At 47.4% G+C, this 19,526-nt stretch overlaps 3 protein-coding genes across 3 annotated transcripts; 1 reads left to right on the top strand and 2 right to left on the bottom strand.

Annotated features, from left to right (window-relative positions):
- Window positions 1-749: 749 nt before the first annotated feature.
- Window positions 750-8,103, bottom strand: EIF2B4 (eukaryotic translation initiation factor 2B subunit delta). Its single transcript, XM_014073304.2, has 12 exons — window positions 7,936-8,103; window positions 7,673-7,814; window positions 7,301-7,507; window positions 7,133-7,215; window positions 6,729-6,820; window positions 6,069-6,183; window positions 4,532-4,608; window positions 4,341-4,443; window positions 3,734-3,861; window positions 2,602-2,779; window positions 1,640-1,820; window positions 750-983 (listed from the first exon to the last, which is right to left on the bottom strand). Exons 1-12 carry the CDS (start codon window positions 7,975-7,977, stop codon window positions 784-786), a joined length of 1,548 nt encoding a protein of 515 aa, XP_013928779.2. The 5' UTR covers window positions 7,978-8,103; the 3' UTR covers window positions 750-783.
- A 2,016-nt stretch (window positions 8,104-10,119) lies between these two features.
- Window positions 10,120-15,526, top strand: SNX17 (sorting nexin 17). Its single transcript, XM_014062614.2, has 15 exons — window positions 10,120-10,300; window positions 11,598-11,672; window positions 12,106-12,223; window positions 12,370-12,434; window positions 12,511-12,621; window positions 12,874-12,964; window positions 13,110-13,197; window positions 13,313-13,382; window positions 13,479-13,571; window positions 13,707-13,910; window positions 14,127-14,249; window positions 14,578-14,655; window positions 14,781-14,855; window positions 14,938-14,979; window positions 15,071-15,526. The coding sequence occupies exons 1-15, from the start codon at window positions 10,235-10,237 to the stop codon at window positions 15,188-15,190; spliced, it is 1,419 nt and encodes a 472-aa protein (XP_013918089.1). The 5' UTR covers window positions 10,120-10,234; the 3' UTR covers window positions 15,191-15,526.
- Window positions 15,527-15,815: 289 nt separating this feature from the next.
- ZNF513 (zinc finger protein 513) lies at window positions 15,816-19,231 on the bottom strand. Its single transcript, XM_087717364.1, is given in 5 exon segments — window positions 15,816-16,870; window positions 17,307-17,956; window positions 18,494-18,643; window positions 19,043-19,137; window positions 19,139-19,231. Coding segments are annotated over 5 exon segments (1,641 nt in total). The 3' UTR covers window positions 15,816-16,217.
- Window positions 19,232-19,526: the final 295 nt, after the last annotated feature.

Raw genomic sequence — 19,526 nt, 5'->3', positions numbered from 1 at the left:
TGATAGGGACTAGTAGTTTAGCTAGGGGGGGGGGGGAGAATCAGAGGTATATTATGCAGGCAGGTTACTGTTGCCATGAGATCAGTTTCCAATTGTCCTCACATTGATTGGTTTGCACATTGCATTAAGCCATAATTGATTTTAAACTTAGTTTGCTAATTAAGTTGCCTTGCTCATAGATGTTAAAATATAAAATCACGCTTAGCAAATTTTACTAGTTACATTCACACATTGTTTTAAGCTGAAACCAAACAAGTAATATTTTGGCTTAGTACCATGTAGGAACCCACTGACATCAACTCAGCTATTTCAGAACTGCCTCACGTAAGGAAACACAAATAAGTGCAAGGGGATTTGGGACAGATCTATACATTTGCAAGAAATGTATAGAAGATGAGATATTTCACAATGCCTTAGTTAATAGAAAAAAAGGTTCTGGGTCTCAGGTCTACTTGAATATATAACACACTCAAGGATAAAGAAAGATAATGTATCTAATGATTATTACTAGAATAAATTCTAGATTGGACCTCTAGTTCTAAACGGAGTGTTGGAATAAACAGAAAGGCATTGATAAATTCTATAATATGACTCCATTTCTAGCAGCAACAGATTGATAACAAAGATGTCCCAAGTAAATAAACAGATGAATATAAATTACTTAAGTGCTGGACAAGGCTTAGGTTGATTTTCCCAAAATTGGGAATCCTGTTTCACTCCACAACGACATATATAAACAGAGGCATAGAACAGAGACACACAGGTTTATTCACTCTTCCAACATTACTGCTCTACATTCTTGACCCGCAGAACAACAGGAACAGAAGTGCAAGGGATCATCCCCAACTCTGTAATGACCAGATCCACCAATTCTTGAGGGGTCACATCATAGACTAAATTGAGAAGGCGCAACGATTTGCTTTCCTGCCAGTTGGATAATGGACGGCTCTTTCCTTTTGACCCAATCAGGTCATCTGGATCATCTGCAAATATAGGAATAGGGACCAGTTAGAAAAGCATTGGTTCTTTCTCAAAGCAGCATGGGCCAAGATTTCTCCCTTATGTTGGACAAGTCCTGAAGCTATTGTTTCCTGTATTTTCCTTCTGCACATTCTGATGCTTACTTTGCTTACAGCGTTTGTGCTTTTGTAACGTCTTGCATTGAGAAGCAGTGGATGCAATTTCCGCATTCCAATATCTGTCAAGTTTCCTCTAAATATTTCAACGCTCAATTACTAATCATGGGCTGTTCACTCCCCTAAGCCAATCTAGCTCATAAAGCTGATCTGAGATAAGCATCTGCTTCAATTCTCAGTGGTCTTGAAGAATGAAAGTGAGATGAAACAAAATAGAAAATGGTAGCCTGACTTTTCTAGGCAAGCTTTTCCCATTAAAGGGACAAGTGTTGGTTCTCTTACTTGTATTAGTCTAAATGTTCAGATCAACAAAAGACTATCAACTACTTCCAGGAATCTATATGAAAAATGGCTAACATTCCACAAAATAATCAAATCTGCCTTTTCCAGATAACTCAATATTTTAAAATTAAGAATGGCAAATCTTTATTTTTTGCATTTGCAACATTGTGCAATAAAGTCTGTCATCCAAAAAGATACCCGAGGCTTGATTCCAGACATACCAAGTTCATTGGAGACAAAGGAGTCGGTCTGAACCCGATCGCAGAACTTGTAGGTCTCACAGCAGACTAGTACAGACACATTATAGGCCTTGGAAAGTAGTGCAATTTGTGAGGTGCCCATACGTGACATCACTGACCCATTGGCTAATAGTGCATGAGCTCCTAACAGCACTTTGGAAACCTGCCAAGAGAGAGTGAGAGCTTTTCACTTATTTTATAACCACCTGTAGCCTTCATTTACTAAAAAGATCCCCATAATTCTTAGAACTGAACTTAGAATAACTTTATTGTCACTTTGACTGTACACTAATCGGCATACATTAAAATGAAATTTTACTGCATTCAGCTCTCAAGTGGTCTCCACTTCCAATATACACCATATAAGCATGACAAAATAAATAAATACAAAATTATGCCTATACCCCATATATCATATGATACAGAGAAACAACACAGTCTAGTTCGGATATAGACATGTACATGGCGAGCAAAACAAATCTTGTGAGTTTACCAGACAGACGGCATAGGGAACAAAGCTGTTACAGAATCTGGTAGTCCTGTTAGAAATACATTGAAACCTCCTCCCAGAAGGGAGCAACAGAAACAGTCCATGAAGTGGGTGTGTGGGGTCTCTAACAATGCAGTTTGTTAAAATGCTCTCTGTAAAAAATGGCCAGGACAGAAGGAGAAAGATATTCTCTTTTCATCTGACGCAGAAAAAGCGTCATTATCCTCAATGATTAAGAACTCCAAGGGAATCCCCAGCTTAGTTAAGACACATGTCGGTAACATGGAAACTGGAGGAAAGGATGATGAGTGGGACAGCATATAAATTTAAAAAATAATAACCAGAACCTGCTAGTCTCTTTTCAGACTCCAGATTCTGACCCTACCCCACAGAATTGCCCTTTCAGTTCTTCTAACAGCACTCCTCTACCCATATCACATTTCAAAGTTCCTACCTCAGGTAACACGTAGGAGATGGCATTGATCAGCACGTAGCTGCAGCGGACTCCCTGTTTCACCAGGCGGCACAGTGTCTCCCGTCCTTCTAACCGTGGCTGACTGTCCACTACCACCACTCGGAAGGCACGTTGATTGGCATGAGCGTCACAGAGTATGCGGCTCACCAAGGATGAACTACCAAGCAAACATGAGCAGAGATAAATAGATGAGGAACTTAACCCAGACAATATTTCACTTGGCCAACTTTTGGAAACCCAGGATGCCTTTGCTCTCAGACTTGGAAAACTTTGCCTCCTCTTCCCTTACTTTAACTCAAATATAAGGTGATATTACTCCTCTATGTAGATCAAATCAGGAGAATTGAAACTGCTTTTGTTCAGACCAGTGGTGGGATTCAATTTTTTTTACTACCAGTTCTGTGGACGTGGCGTGGTGGGCATGGTGTGGCTTGGTGGGCATAGCAGGGGAAGGTTACTGCAAAATCCCCATTTCCTCCCGATCAGCTGGGACTTGGGAGGCAGATAATAGATGGGGGCGGGGCCAGTCAGAGGCGGTATTTACCAGTTCTCCGAACTACTCAAAATTTCCGCTACTGATTTTCCAGAACCTGACGTAGACCACCTCTGATTCAGACTAACTATAATAACACAATTTTCCAAATCTGATTGTGCTGTACCTCCCCCCTCCACCGCACTAGTTCTGTGAGTTAGGCAGATGTCTACCTGAACTACTTCTGAATGTTATCTAATTTTGGACTTAAAAAATGCTTTAGCTTCTTTTGCCCATTCCTGCATATCTCCACCAAAGTCATTTTATGCTTTACAGATGAAAGTTTTCTGAACTGTCCTGATTGCTGTCAGCACAGCATAAGATCTAGGTAAAGTTATGAATTCCACACAAGCTTTCCAGGAGGCAACCTATCATCTTCTGGAATTCCCGCCCTGGCTACAATCACCCATTTTTTTCACAACAGTACTATTGCTTTGTCTTGCAAGCCTGCCAGACCCCTTTCTCTCTTCATTCCCACCAGCATTTCACATCCAGGAGAGCAGCTTAGATTCTGAAAAGCATCATTCAGATAAGAACAATTTTGTTTTTCTTTCCCCACCCCCAAGCACAACTCCATACCATCCATAGACAAGGATGACGTCGCCATCGTTGATCTTCTCGAAGGCAAATTTGGAAATGGCTTCGGCTGCCAGAAAAATCTTCTCCCGCTCATATTTGTCAATTGTCTCCTGAAGTTGCTCCTTGGCCTATTCCCAGGAGACAGTTGGTCATGTGTGGTCAGTCCCCTCCCTGCATACTCAGCTGGATTCATTTCTTGCAGTTCATATAATGGATAAACTTCCTAAAACTGTTTGATTTGGGCATGTTATTTTTTGTTATTTTATTATTTTGAAATTGTCAATAGATAGATGAATCTCTCCCACAGTATCTAAGCTGGATCTCCTGCTTATCCCCTGGAGAATAAGAAAAAAGCTCTGTTTTCCCACCTTGTGCTATTGAGCATAGCAACATCTCTTTGAAAAATGAAAGAGATAAGCCTGAACAATAAATTTTGGGGCAATAATCAAAAAGAACCAAAACATAGGCAAGATAAATGGCTAGCGATCTATGCCAGTCCAAATTTCTAAGGACATTCCCAGAAAAGAGAGCAAAGTGGAAGAAAAATGGATTGCATGCTACATTCAGAAATTTCAACCAGCATCCAAGTTTGTAAGTTTGAACTCACCTTCTCTTCTCGTATGGTCCCTGGCAGTGAGGAAATCTCCTTCTTAAGGAATTTGATGGCATTGCCCATGCTGGCAGAGAGGGGCCTGCACTGGGTCAGGAAGCTGCAGAAGAAAGGCACACTCAGCTCAGCATCAAAGCACCTTTCCACCTCCAGATGTCCAAAGGGAGAAATCCCTTCTCCATAATCACCTGATGTACGGTTTCAGCTTGTTTACAAGGTCTCGTGAAAGTTCCTCGTTAGCCGGAGTAGTATAGTCTCTAATTACCTGAAGGACAAGATAAAAGAGAAGCTGCAAACTTGCAAGGTTAAAACCTCAACGTGAACAGCAGAGGAGTCCTACAGCAGGATCAAGTCAAGTTGAGTTTACCCACATCTGGCAACTTGTTTCCTATGTTAGCCGATCAGAGACTACTGTGGGAGCCTGAAAACAATGTCTGAAAACAATGGAGACACCTGCTATTCTCTACAGTATTATTTGTGCTCCCAGCAAAACAGGTTCTGTTAGAGCTGAGAAGCTGCACAGAGCCATTGACCCCTTCTTTCTCCAAGAATTTATTAAATTATTTTTAAACTAGCCAAGCCTATGACTATTCCACCTGCAGAATGGCTACTATATTTATGTTCTTGTATTTACCTACTTGGGAATTTTAGACGAGGGGTCCCCAACCCCTGGACCATGGCCATTATCAGGCTTTGAGCTGATTGGAACTGGGCCACCGCAGCTGTGGCAGGTGAGTGTGCACATTATCTTTGCGCGAGCAGCTGGCAAATGTATGTTTTGAACTGTGAGCCACCCAAAATCATTTGCTGAGATGAGCAGTAGTGGAAATGAAATAAATGTTTAAAAAATTCGCATAAGGTGACTGACACACTACCGTGTTTCCCCAAAAATAAGACAGGGTCTTATTTTCTTTTAACCCACAAAATATGGCTTGGGCCTTATTATGAGGGGAGGGTTTATTGTTTTGGGGTTGCCGGGTGGCTTCTATCTCCTGAGCGGGCTCCCAAAGAGCCGGACACAGCCTCATGGGCGAATGGCTGTGTTGCGCTGTCGCAGCAGTGCAACACAGCAGCCATGAAGCAACCACGCTCACGAGCAGCCACCCAGCAAACCTCCTTTCCAGCCGGGCACAGCGCCATTCACTAACCTAGGGGTATTGCCAAGCCACGTGAGCACGTGTTCGCCGCTGCTTGGCTCCTGCAGCTTGGCACCTTCAAAATGCCAGTGAAAGGCACTCTGCACGGCTGGAGAGGGGGGTTGCGTGAGTGGCTGTTCCGCTCTCGTTGACGCACCTCCCAGCCTCACGATGCCCTGGTCCAGCTCTCCCTGCAGAGCCAGGGTACCTCCGCCACCACCGCCATCCCAGTTTGGCTTTTTCGGTGGCTTCTAAACCGAGTCTTCCAGCAGTGGCCGCTCTGGGTGTACGCTCTATGGTTGTACGCTCTGCCGGCAGCTGGCACACAACCATAGAGTGTACGCCCAGAGCACGGTATTTTGATACTATTGTCAGGAGGACAACATAGGTGTCTCTTGACCATACAGTCAAGAGGAATGGATCTTGACTCAAGAGAGACTATCTTACAGTCTACCACATTAGGTAAACTAAGGAAAATAAAGATGCTTCAGACATGTTTATCATTTAAGTATTTGCTGTTTTCAGTATCAGTTCTTCCAATGGGAAGAAATCTGGACTGGTCTAAACTAACTCCCTTCTTCAGCAGTACCTGTTTGAAAACTTTTAGGAGTGCAATACACCGAGCATTGGAGCCATTGATGATGCCCTGAGAGTACTGGAGGCCAAGACGCACCACTGCAGGGTGGATGGTGGAGACTGGGATGCTGCAGGCGAAAAGGTTCTGCGTTATTACATATCATCTCAACACTCCCCAATAAAACTGACACTTTTTGCACATCGTCCATCATACCAAAGCCCAACTACAAGTTACTTTCAAGAAAGAAAATATTATTCTTGTTCATCCTTTTCTTCCATCTTTTTGAAATACCACAAAGGAGAGGAAATTTTAATAAATAAAACTGTAAAGAATGATGAATATAGATCCGGAAATAGCTGAAGAGCACTTTCGGAGGAAGAAAAGAGGAAGATAAACTTTAACCAAAGCACTTTGCCTTAAAACTTTGTACTAGGATGGAATCTAAGCATGGAAACTTCCCAAGGCAGGGCAGCAAGAACAGAGCTCCAATCTAACCAGGCCAATTTCATTAAGCAGAGAACATGGTTCTTGGTTTTGTGACCTCTATTCTTCCTTCTTTTCTCTAGGAATAGCCTAGAAAATGTCCTCACAGCATTATTTATGGACATTTCAAAGTGCTGTGATAAAGCCCCTTTGGGTTCAGTGTTTTTCTCTTGGTTCACAGGCACTCACCTCATCTGTTGTGTCAGCAATTCTTTGCGACTATATTGATGCAAGTGGGAGAAGAGACTAACTTTGGCACCATAATCTGGCCTCATAGGGACCTGCAGACATGGGGAATAAGCCAGTCTAAGCATGGAAATTTGAAGGAAATTAGAAACAAATGTCAGAAACCAGCAAAAACATTGCAAATTGGAGTCCTGTGTCTATGATGCTGCAAATGGTTGTAAAAGCTGGTTGCCAAGCAAGCTCCCAAAATGTGATCACGTGACTTCAGCAGGATGTGGCCATTGTAACTTCAAGAAGTGGCAGTAAGCACCTTTGGACCATCATCGTCATAAATCAAGACCTACTTGTACAGCTTATTTACCTCCACCTCTTCCAAGCACTATTCCTCACAGGGACTGGAGCCCTACCTGCTGACGCTCCAACTTTTTGGCTAGCTTTTTTTGGGCAGCTGGATCATCCACCTGCACATGTTCTGGGAGCCTCTTGACCCCTGGGGAAGAGAAGGCGGCAAAGCTCAGAAGATGAAGCTTTCTAGCTGGGTCACCAGCAACCTTTCCTTCACGACAGAGCCTTACCTGGCTGGGCTTCCGTGGGTCCTCCAACCCGAGGCTTGGGAGACACGGCTGTTTGACTCGGATCAACCTTCCGAGCTTGCTTCAACGCCCGGTCAGCCTCCTGCTTGGCCCGGCGCTCAGCTCGCAGCTCAGCCTTACTTTTGCCCGGGCCCGTCCGTTCGCCACCACAGGCTTTGTCAGGAGATCCCGGCGTGGTAGGTTCCGGCCCTAAACACAAGGAAAACGACGAGGTAAGCGGAGGCCAGCGCTGCTTTTACCCCCGGCCGTCCATTCCGCCCGGGGGCTCCGGCGACGCGTCTCCCTCTGCAGCTCAGACTGCGGAAAAAAAAGGGGGGGAGACCTCCCAACCCTCGTCCTTCGCCCCTCTGGCACCTGGCGGAGGCAGCTGCCCAGCAGGCGCGGGAGCGGGCTGGGCGAGCCCATCTGGGGGCGTCTTGGGCTCCGCTTCGCGGCGTTTTTTCTTCTGCTGCTTCTTCTCTTTCCGGAGCTGCAACTTGTCCTCCGCTCTGGGCGCCTGCACGGAAGAGAAGGAGGGAGCAAGACGAGGGGGAGAGAGAGAGCTGCCGTTTCCCCATCACTTGCCATCATCCAGGTGCTGCTCCGATCTCACAACGCGGCCCCTTTTCCCCAAGTACCTGGCTGCGCTCCGGGGCCTCGCGACTCACCGGCTCCGCCATAGCCGCTCCGCTGGCTCCGCCCTGACCTCAGCCGGTAGCGACAGCGACAGCGCCTCCTGCTGCTCAAGGACGGGATCGGCAGGGAACATCTCGCCTTCACGCCACTGTCTCGGCACCCAGTTGTGGTCTCACGGAGGACGGGGAGAAGTTGATTGGGCAGAGGACCGAAAAGCCACCCCCTCCTTCCTTCCTTCCTTCCTTCCTTCCTTCCTTCCTTCCTTCCTTCCTTCCTTCCTTCCTTCCTTCCTTCCTTCCTTCCTTCATTTATTTACTCACTCATGTATAACAGGAATAAACAGGAATAAGAACACAGGAAATGGATACAAATAAATGGGGCCAGTAGGACAGAGACGGTAGGCACTCTGGTGCGCTTATGCCAGGGGTGTCCAAACTTAGGAACTTTAAGACTTGGTGGACTTCAACTCCCAGAATTCCCCAGCCAGCATGCTGGCTGGGGAATTCTGGGAGTTGAAGTCCACAAGTTTTAAAGTCCCCAAATTTGGACACCCCTGGCTCATGCGCTAATGGTGCGCTTTGTCCAGCGGACTGTAGTGGGGCGGGGGGGGGGAGCGGGACGACACCCAACCAACTCGGGAGCGCGGCGCGGGTGGCAGCTCGCCCCGCGGGTGTCCGCCAACCGAAGGATTTGCGCAGGCAAGTCTGCTGCTGCGATGCGGAGGACAATTGCCGATGGGCAGGCGTGTCTTTGTCCCGCTCCACACACCGCGCAAATGCTCGGGCTAATACATCACAATGGCTGCATTATGCAGTACCAAGGGAACTCTTATTTTGTTGCGCCCCACCACGTAGTATTTAAAGACAGACAGCCGCCGCATTTCTACGATTTGCTGACGCCGTTAGCGTCTTAGGTGCGTGGTGCAATCTACGGTTGGGCTTAAGCGTAGTACACAAAATTATCCGCTACAACGTCCTACCTGTCAATGATTATTTCAGCTTCAACCGGAATAATACAAGAGTATGCAACAGATACAAATTTCAAGGCAAAGCGCTCCAAACTCGATTGCAGAAAATACGACTTCAGCAACAGAGTGGTCAATGCCGGGAATGCGCTACCCGACTCTTGTTACATCTTCAAATCCCCATAACTTCAACCTTAAACTGTCTACTGTTGACCTCACCGCATTCCTAAGAGGTCCGTAAAGGGCACCACCGTGCCTACCGTCCCTATCCTACTGTCCCTATTTATTTGTACCCATTTCATTCATACTCATATTTACTCTTATACCTATTATTTTGTAAACGAATGAATGAATAAATAAATACATATAAAAAATAAAATAAAATACTCGCACTGATCACCCGAGCTCTCAGGCGTAAGGTGATGGAGATGAGACGGAGAGACCTGTCGGGCCCTGCAATCCTGCTTATTGCAGCTCGCAGGTAACATTAGCGCAGTGTTTCTCAATCTTGGCAACTTGAAGATGTCCGGACTTCAACTCCCAGAATTCCCCAGCCAGCGAATGCTGGCTGGGGAATTCTGGGAGTTGAAGTCCGGACATCTTCAAGTTGCCAAGGTTGAGAAACACTGCATTAGCGGCTACCCAGATTACCACGTATAAGCATTAAAAAAAGGGGAAACCGGATGGTAAAAATCCGGACGACCATTATGTGGCCGGATAGCCCTGTCCAGTCCCTCCGTCCGTCCCTAATAGAGGTTTTGTTCTTTCCGCTGCTAACCCACCTCGCTGGACGGACAGCGTAGTGCCACTAAGGTGAGGAGAGAAAGGGGCAGCTGGCCACCCCTTGATACCCTGCCCGGCCGTAGGGCAATGCAGGCTCCGAGATTTCTTAGAGACCAATATTGCTCTCTGGTTGTGCCTGTATCGCTTAACTTCTACGTGCCACGGGCTGCCTTAGGCGTGGGGGGGGCAGTTCAGCTCCCTTATTCCAAATGGGGGTGAGGGGGTTTCCGAACAGTCGAGGTAAAAGTGAACCTGGGCAAAACGGAGACATCTTCGCTTTCAATCTTCCCTCTTATGGCCAGCACTTGGTCTTTCCTGGGTCAGACCATCCACGCAGAGGGCCGGGGGATGACCGGCGGCCAAAACAAAAAAAAAAAGGGAAGGGAGAGACGAGTGTTCTCCGGTCCTCCTCCTTCCGTTCCGCCCACAGTGGTGCCTCCCTCCCTCTCTCCGCCCGCAAGATGGCGGCTACATCGGAACCCAGTTCCGGCCCGATTCGAAGGTAGCGGCGGCGGCGGCGGCGACAGCAGCTGCAGAAGGAGCTGGAAGCGGCCATGCACTTCTCCATCCCCGAGACCGAGACCCGCGCCGGGGATGGCGGCAGCGCTGCGGCCTACGTGGCGAGTGTCAAGCCCCTGGAGGCGGGGCGCAGAGTTCTCCGGGCAGCCTCCCCCTCCCTTGGGATTAACATCTGGAAAGGGCATCGAAGTGCGATTTGCACCCTGGGCGACTCTCTCTGGTGCCTTTCGGCTGTTTTTCCTACAGCATCTGCAGGCGCCTTCGGGCTCTTCAGGAGAAGCCGGAGTGGGCGGGGGTGGGTGGGAAGAGCGCCCGGTTGGAATGGGTGGTTTCGCTTCTCCTCCGCAAAAACTCCGTTTAGTTTACCTCTCCCTCCGCGCTGAGTCTTGAAGCCAAATAACAGCAGGCGCCAGGATGCCCCCCCCCCCCCGAGGAAGTTGTAGCTGCCAGCTGTGAGGCAGCCACGACCCAAATCTCAGTCGTCTCTCTTTCCAACTCAAATTAAAATAAAATATATATCATTGTCCTCCCCCAAGGAGGACGCAAAGGCCATAACAAAGATTAAAATGTAGAAGTAGAGGCATTCTGGCACTGAAAAGCTTTCTGTTAGAGAGTCTCTCCTTGAATTATTTTGGGTTTTTTTCTGGTTAAAAAGGGTGTTTGGGTGTTTCAAAACAATTCATCTTTTGTTTCTGTTAAAAAGGCTTTGGCTGTTTCAGAAAAATAATCATAAACACTGTTTTAAGAAGAGATACTTTCTATTAACAGTCCTTTGGCATGGGAAAGATTCCTTGCATAGCCAGGAATTATGGATTCTATAACTACTCCTATGTACAAAGTCCAGGAGCAAACCCAGATATCCCTTCATTGTAGATGCAATTTGTCTTTTGTTTCTGTTTGATACAAAAGGGCTACTTTGAATAAAGTGCAAAGCCATAGAGCTCAACAAATGGGCTCATACATCTTACCTTACCGAAAGCCATTTCCTTAATTTAGGCTTGCAGTTTATAGTACAGTTGTAGTACCATTTCATCAAATCTTGGTTACAAAATTTAATTTTTTAAATGTTATCGAAAGGCATATTTATTTCAGGCCTCAATACTCCTTCACTAAGATTTATAACTTTTGCATCATGCATATTTTCTGCATTGGATGATGGATAACCTAAGAGACTGTTTTTGTGCTATAATTGATTCTTAAGGACCACAAAGGGATTAGTGAATCCTTAGTTTAGAAGACCTGTTCCTTCTTTGAATCTTCATGCGGCTATGGAATTAGTACTTTGCGATTCATACCAGATTATACCGTTTCCCCGTTGTATCTCTGGGAATGGGATAGCTTAAAGGCTTTCTCATAAACAGATTCCCTAATGATGCCTTTTCCATCTGTTCCCAACAGGCTTACAGCATTCATGTGAATGGTGTTCTGCACTGCCAGGTGCGATACAGCCAGCTGCTTGGTTTGCATGAACAGGTAAGGCATGGAGGCATGTAAGAAATTGCCGGAATTGTTCCTTTTTGGACAGTATCCCTAGTGAACAGTATTTCACTAAAAGTCTTGCGTGTTTTATTAATTCAATTAATTTACGTAACTAAGAAAGGCAGTTTGGTCTAGTGGTTAAGAACCAGGCTAGAAACCAGAAGATTGTTAGTTGTAGTCCCATTTTAGGCATGAAAGCCAACTAAGTGAGGTGACCTTGGGTCATTCTCTCTCAACCCACAATATCAGCCTTGGGTTACAGTCTGGTTGGTCAATTCCTATCATAGCCAATGGTATAGCTGCAAATTATACTTGCAGAAAAACATTAGAAAGAAAAAATGGGTGTATATATCTCATTACCAAAATTCTAGTAGTAGCAAAAAGGGATTTTACTGCCTGAAGATGAACTCTGCTTTTCTTTCTGCAGCTAAGGAAGGAATATGGAGCTAACGTGGTACCAGCCTTTCCTCCAAAAAAGATATTTACTCTCACTCCAGGGGAAGTGGAGCAGCGGCGGGAACAACTAGAAAAATATATGCAAGCAGGTAGGTTTTGTTGGGCAAATCAAGGGAAAATAGTATGCATGCATTTACAAGCAGGTGTTCTCTATGCACAGGGAACACCTATTGACAATAAAATATTAAAATCATAAGGATTAAAAAAAGCTGATATTTCTGTTATTAATCCATAGTACGGCAGGATCCTTTGCTGGGAGGTAGTGAGATCTTCAATAGCTTTCTGCGAAAAGCCCAGCAGGTAAGGAGATAGGTAAATGCAGAGTGCAAAGTATATACCAGGTGGAGAAAATGATTGGAGTCCTGTGTATTTCCAGGAAACCCAGCAGATCCCAACTGAAGAGGTACAGCTAGATGTGCTCTTATCCAATGGGCAGAAGGTGAAAGTCACAATTCTTACCTCAGACCAAACAGAAGATGTTCTGGAGGTAAGGCTTTCCCAGAAATGAGAATGGCTCATGTTGAGAAAGAAATGGAGGAGAGATTATATGCCCATAGTACTTTCTCACCTTTTCTTACAGTGAGACTCAGTGTGACAGACTTTATTTACTTTATTCCATGAACTAATGGCATTTACCAAGAAGCCCCCCCTGCAGTGGCAATATTTAATGTAGCCTTTCCCCAAGTTGCTGTTAAGAGGAAAGGATTCAGCATCGGGCTTATCTTTCCATTGTTTGTAGGCTGTGGCCTTGAAGTTGGACTTGCCGGAGGATTTGATTGGATACTTCCATCTCTTCCTTGTGCGTGAAGCCAAGGATGGAGCATTTTCCTGTGAGTTAACCTCTTGCTGCGCTTGCTATAATGGCAGAAAAAAACCAGTCTGCCCGTCAGGAAAGGCGGGCAGGCATGTGTTTCTGTCTGTGTGCCTAGGGATAAGTTTGAGGCATGGTTGGCTCTGAACTCTCATCTTTTACAGTCATCCGGAAATTGCAGGAATTTGAGCTTCCTTATGTATCAGTCACCAGCCTCCGCAACCCTGAATACAAGATTCTGCTGCGCAAGAGGTAAGAAACATGCAAAGGGTAGGAGTCGATATAATAAATCCCAGCCAAATAATAGTTGAGTGAAGACCCATTAATGGCTTGCCTCTGCCATCTCTTTCCTCTTCCTCCACCCCAGCTACTGGGACTCTGCCTTTGATGATGATGTCATGGAGCAGCGGGTAGGACTAAATCTGCTATATGCCCAGGTCAGGCACTAAGGTTGAGTGACAGGGAGGAAGATGGGAGGTGGGCAAACAAGCAGCAGCATTTCCTTCTCCTCCTCTATTTCTGTTTCCTCACAGACAGTTGCAGATATTGAACGGGGCTGGATCCTTGCCAATAAGGAACAGCACCGTCAGCTTAAATCTTTACAGGAAAAAGTCTCTAAAAAAGAGGTAGGTTTCCATTTTCCCTTTACTATGCAGTGAATCAATCTACATTACCTTCTTTCATTCCCAGCTAGCTGTAATGAAATTTATACATCCAAAAAATCACAAGCTTCCCAGTGAATGTTCTCTCTTTTGTTACAGTTCATCCGCTTGGCGCAAACCCTCAAGTATTATGGCTATCTTAAATTTGACCCTTGTATTACGGATTTCCCTGAGAAAGGCTGTCATGTCATTGTTGGAGCAGGCAATAGTGAACTGAATTTCCAGGTCAAGCTACCCAATGACCAGATCAAGGAAGGGAGTTTCAAAGTGACACGAATGCGTTGTTGGCGAGTTACTTCCTCGGTGAGCTAACATATGAATCAGTCTCTGCCTTGTTGAGGATGGCCTGTTCTGCTTTGAGGGAGGAGTACTTTCTCTGTGCCTCCCTTGTGTCTGGAAATTTCTTAAGAGGTTGGAGAAGCAGCTTTGACATTTGCAAGCAAACCAAGAGTTTTCCAGCCTCAATATTCCCCACCCGCTGCTTCACTAATAAGCAATCATTAGACTGCTCTTTTTTAGGTTCCTGTGCACAATGGGACATCGGGCACAAGTTCTGGCAAGTCAGAGGTGAAATTGGAATTAGCTTTTGAGTACCTGATGAGCAAGGACCGATTGCAGTGGGTCACCATCACCAGTCCACAGGTAGAATGTGTGTACGTGTGTGTGTGAATTATATCCTGGATGAATTCTTACATTTTGAACTTTGAAACTAGTAAACTGGATGGGTATCTAATCCGCTACCCCACTCAATGCAGATTCCTTTACTGATCTAATCTATTCTCCTTACAAATAATGCACTTCGAATATCACAAATGGAAACAAGCTCAATTTTATTCTTATTTGCTTCCCAATCATAACTCCAGTATCAAATTTGTTGTTTTTTTTTCTATCCTAAGTTTACAAAATCAAGGCTCCGTCAGTTTGGGATAATACTGCAGAGAAGTAAGAGCATTTCTCTCTCGTATCTTAGGCTATAATGTTGAGCATCTGCTTGCAGTCCATGGTGGATGAGCTGATGGTAAAGAAATCTGGAGGAAGCATACGTAAGGTGAGACTCAGGCTTCTTATCCCTTTGGTGTAGATGGCTAGGTCAAATTTGTTTCCTGATCATGTACAAAAGCAGTGTCTTAGGATGGGTGCCTCCAAGCATCTCAGTAGTCTCTTCTTTCATAGATGTTCCGCAGACGAACCATTGGAGCCTTACAGCGTTCAGACAGTCAGCAAGCAGTGAAATCACCTCCTCTTTTGGTAGGTAAATCCTGTTATCTCTGTTTCCTCCTTTTCCCTTCAATTGGTTTTTCTCCTTTAACATACCTCTGTGTTTTGCTAGGATTCCCCTGATGGTAGTAGGGACCCTATTACAAGAGTCTCGGTGAGTAATTATTCCTCTTATCCTTATGGAAAAATATGATCTACCATGGCATGGCTCTTGCTAATTTGCACCTCTTCTCTCCCTTATCTAGAGCAAATTGGGCTCTGTCAGCTTACGGGCCATCAGCCATTCCAGCTCTTCAAATGACATTGGGGCGAATGATTTCCATGGCAACTACGCCTTTGAGGGCATTGGCGATGAGGACCTTTAAATGCCCTGCTTTGCCCAAAAAGGTCTTTGTGGAATGTATGACCTGCTTGCGGGTTGATCTTGATGTGCCTCAGCCCCCAGCTGGCTGTGTGTCCTTTGCCAGAGTCTCTGTCTACAGAGGCAATTTGCAGAGCTGACTAGTAAAGCTTCAGCTTCATACATGCCAAACTAGGGTAGAGTGGACATTTGCACAAAGAGCAAACACAACTCTGATGCTCACAGTAGACTTTTAACTATAACCGCTAGACTTGTAATCTTGTTTATCTACCTGCTGTTTACATCTGAACATTAACAAATGTTTGTGACAATGATTCAATAAATCATGATTGGAAATAAATCCTGTGAGCCCTTCTCTCTACTGCGTCCAATTTCCTGATCCAACATCTTGGCACTAGAGCCGCCTACTCAAGCAAAAATGATACGGTAGCGGTTATGGACACAGTGGAGGCCACATTATTGAAACCATATTATCGGTGTTCCTCTCCTGCTGAAAATAAGATGGTGAAGAGGGCACACAGTATGCCTGCCGTAAACATGCTCACACAGGCCAGTTCAGCAGTAGCACAACTGCACTGTGATCAGGTTTGCCAGTTAGTCTCCAGCTGCTCTTGCCAGCCAAAATAAAGCCAGATAAGAAAACAGTTTAATGCATTAATACACCATATAAATTACACAGATTCAAGCAGCAACCACAATTAAAGGACTAGAGAGGGGAGGCACAAAAAAGACAAAAGAGGACAAAGGAGCTCCTCTGCAGGTTTCAGCTGTCCCACAGAGCAACAGTTTCAGAGAATGGTCTGCAGAGCAGATGCCTTTTTCTTCCTATGGACAGAAGCACTGGATTAGGGCAAGGCCCCAAGGTGCTTTTCAGCAAAGGAAATAATACTTTCTTAAAAAGTAAGTTGGTACTGCTGCTCCTGCAAGTACACTCAGCTCCTCCTCCTGCACATCCCAGTCAATCTTTTACATAGGCTTGACAGCAGGCAACTATAAGGAGAATCGGAAGCTCAAGGAGTCTTTCAGTATCATTAGGTCAGGCTACTGTCTGGACCAGGCCCTCCTTCCTCTGCCAGGCCCTGCCCATGCACCTTCTGGTGACGCTTGTAATTGTCCCAGTGGCCAGTAGTGTAGGGGCAGATGCGGCACTGAAAGGGTTTTTCACCTGTATGCCGCAGCATGTGGCGCTTGAGGTTCATGCTCTGGTTGCACGAATATGGGCAGAGACGGCAACGGAAAGGCTTGTCCCCCGAATGGATGCGTCCATGGCGCTTGAGGTTGGCAAGATTGCCACAGGCATATGGGCATAGGGGGCACTTGTAGGGCTTCTCACCAGTGTGCACCCGCTGGTGCCGCTTGAGGTTGTCCAGATGGGCTGAGGCATATGGACAGAGCGCACAGGCAAAGGGCTTCTCTCCGCTGTGTGTCTTCATATGACGGGCCAGATGGTTAGGATAGGTGGTAATAAAAGGGCATAACTGGCAGGAGAAGCCTTTTGGTGAGGCCGGTTCAGCCCCCAGCACTGCCAGGCTGCAACGCCCACATACTGGCTCACCCAAGCCTTCATCAGCTTGTAGCACCAATCCACATGCCCTGCACGTGAACGGGAAGAGCAGCTCAGGAAGAACCGTATTAGAGTCTTCCGCCTGCAGAAATGGGGAGCTAGGCAGCAATGGTGGTGGCTCTGTGGAAGAAAAATAGCAATAAGTAGAAATGCTCTACACAGATATCACTGGAACCATATGTAACTTACTTCCTTCACTGCCAATTTGCAGACCAATTTGCATAATCCTCTATCCTTAACTAATGTACTACAAACCCAGTGTAGAATACTGCTGTTACAATTGAAATTAGAGGAGGGGCAACCAAACCCCCCTAGAGAGCAAGGGTCAGTACACTTCCTTGGCACACAAATTCCATGCTCTGGTTTAGGCTAATAATGTGGCAGACACAAAGAGTATCAGGCTGCAGGTCCTCAACTCTGCTAGACTCCAAAAGCTATGAGAACTATGTGTATCAACATTTGTAAAGTTTCTCCCTCTTCCCCCCACTGAAAGTTTTATGTATATTCCCTCCCTTTGCAAGGCTAGGAATTCTACCTTGCCATTTCCATCATGTACCTGTCTCCTGATCTGCAATGGGTGGTCCCTCCATTTCTGCCTCCGATTCCCCCTGGATCCCCGCGCTGTGGTGCTGGAGGGAATTCCCTTGGACACAGTGGCAGCTGCAGGAGCTACAGCGCACTGGACGTTCCTGGCCATGGACCCGCTGGTGTCTCTTGAGGTTGCCAAGGCTGCTGCAAGCGAAGGGGCAGGTGGGGCAGTGGTAGGGCTTCTCACCAGTGTGGGTTCGCAAATGGCGTGTCAGGTTAACCAGCTGAGCTGAGGCATACGGGCAATGCGGACAGCGGTAAGGTTTCTCGCCATTGTGAGTCTTCATGTGCCGCTTGAGGTGGCTGGAGTAGTGTGAGGCAAAGGGGCACAGTTGGCAGGAAAAGACTACACGCCCCTTAGGGGAGCCTTCCTCATCCCCTACCTCAGAGGGGCAGCAGGGAGTAGAACCAGGACTAGGCAGGCCACAATGCTGGCAAGCCCGGCCCGGCCCTTCATTCTCTCCATCTTCGTCCTGGGCCTGGCACAGAGACGGGAGATCCTCATCACTCAGCGTGTAAGCTGGCAGTCCAGGTGTCCCCCCGAGGGAGTCTGCAGCACACAAGGAGGGGACATCAGGTGGGCAGCTGTGGGAATCCTCACTTTGTCCTCTCCCTCGCCTGCTGGTACAATAGGGGGTTACCATGTGTAGGGGAGGCTAAACTCCAGGACCCTTTTTCCTCACAACTAAAATCCTTGCCCTCACTTACAAGCCTTTCTATCAGCTACAAGTCCCTCTCCTGGGGATGCTCTGCCTGGTACTAAACACACCCAACTTGCCCACTCAGAAAACATGACACCCAAACAGTACTGAAAAGTAAGAAGATGGTGGAGGAGAGACTGGTGCTGGCTTGGCATACTAGACCCAGTGGTGGGATTCAGCCAGTTCGCACCACTTCGGGAGAACCAGTTAAGTTTCCGAGCAGTTTGGTGAACTGGTTGTTGGAAGAAGTCATTAGGGCATAGATTATTTGAATCCCACCACTGACTAGACCCGCTGACTAGATCCAATTCCTGGCAACTCGAATGGGAGGATCCAAGAGGCCCTTTCTCTTCCTAGGCACAACTCCCCACCCGCCCCCGCCCCGTCTCCCATCCAAACCCCTCTTACACCCCTCTCTTATTCCGACTTTGCCCAAGCCAGGACCCGAACCCACCTTCGGAGTCCTTTTCGAAGGCCAGAATCGGAGCGCTGCTGTCCTCTTCGTCCTCGAGGGACAGGGACAGCTCCTGCTTTAAGAGGAAGCTGGCTTGCGGCGCCGGGCTCTCCTCTCTTGACGGCTCGGCCGGAGCACCAGGGACGTCCACTACAATGAGACAGAGCAGAATGCGGCCGTGTGAGAACCGGGCCCCCCCCGCTAACGCTCCGCAGAGACGGCCGGCGTCGCCCAGGCACCCCGGTGGCGTCGCCCTGCCTCCCTTTCGAAGGGGAGGGCGGATTAATTGCCCCGATTGTGGCCGGAATCCAACCCGCCGAACGAGGAAGGACTCGAAAGAGGCGGGGCTCCTCCCTTGCCCAGCACAGCGGTCAGCTCAGACCAGGGGTCGGTCGGGGAGCCCGTCGCCCAGAAGCCCCCCGACAGGCCGGAGCCTCGGGGTTAGGGAGAGAGACGGACCGCCGAAGCCCCCGCCGCCCAGACCACAAGCCAGGCGGACGGAGATGCGGCACAGCGTCCCCAGGGTGAGCCCGGCAACCCGGCGCTGACCTTTGACGGGCTGCGGGTGGCGCTGCTTCCGGCGGGGCATCTTGCCCCGCAGCACGGGGGGTTGGGAGCGGCTCCAGCCCTGGATACCTTCCCCCCCTCCGGGCCGCTCGGCCTGGATCGCCACCGGCGAAGCCGCTTCTTCTTTCGCGACGCCCCGACAGCCGCCGCTCCTCCGGCGCTCCCGCCCATCCGCGGGGCGGACGGCAGAATAGCCAACGCTTCCGGCTCCGGTCCCTTCCCGCGCTGCATGACGGGATGTGGAGTCTTTTCCTCTGAACTACAAAGGGCAAGAAAGGCCGCAAGAACCCTTGACACCCCGCTTTCCCCCTCCCCAAAGATTGCCTCTAATTAGATCCATTCTTGTAAACCTCTCTTCCGAGTTTTCTGCGAAGATGTAAACAATTGTTTCTACAAATAACTGCAGCTTACATTGGGCGTTTGTTTTAAATTTCTGTCTGCCATCATTGGATAGTGGTATCTTCCT

Source organism: Thamnophis sirtalis, unplaced genomic scaffold, assembly GCF_051295495.1.
Source record: "Thamnophis sirtalis isolate CommonGarterSnake01/CBP01778 unplaced genomic scaffold, rThaSir2_p1.2 scaffold_6, whole genome shotgun sequence".
In the NCBI taxonomy this organism is placed as follows: domain Eukaryota; kingdom Metazoa; phylum Chordata; class Lepidosauria; order Squamata; family Natricidae; genus Thamnophis; species Thamnophis sirtalis.
Note: the sequence above shows the minus strand (reverse complement) of the source record. Positions and strands in the feature narration are given on the sequence as shown.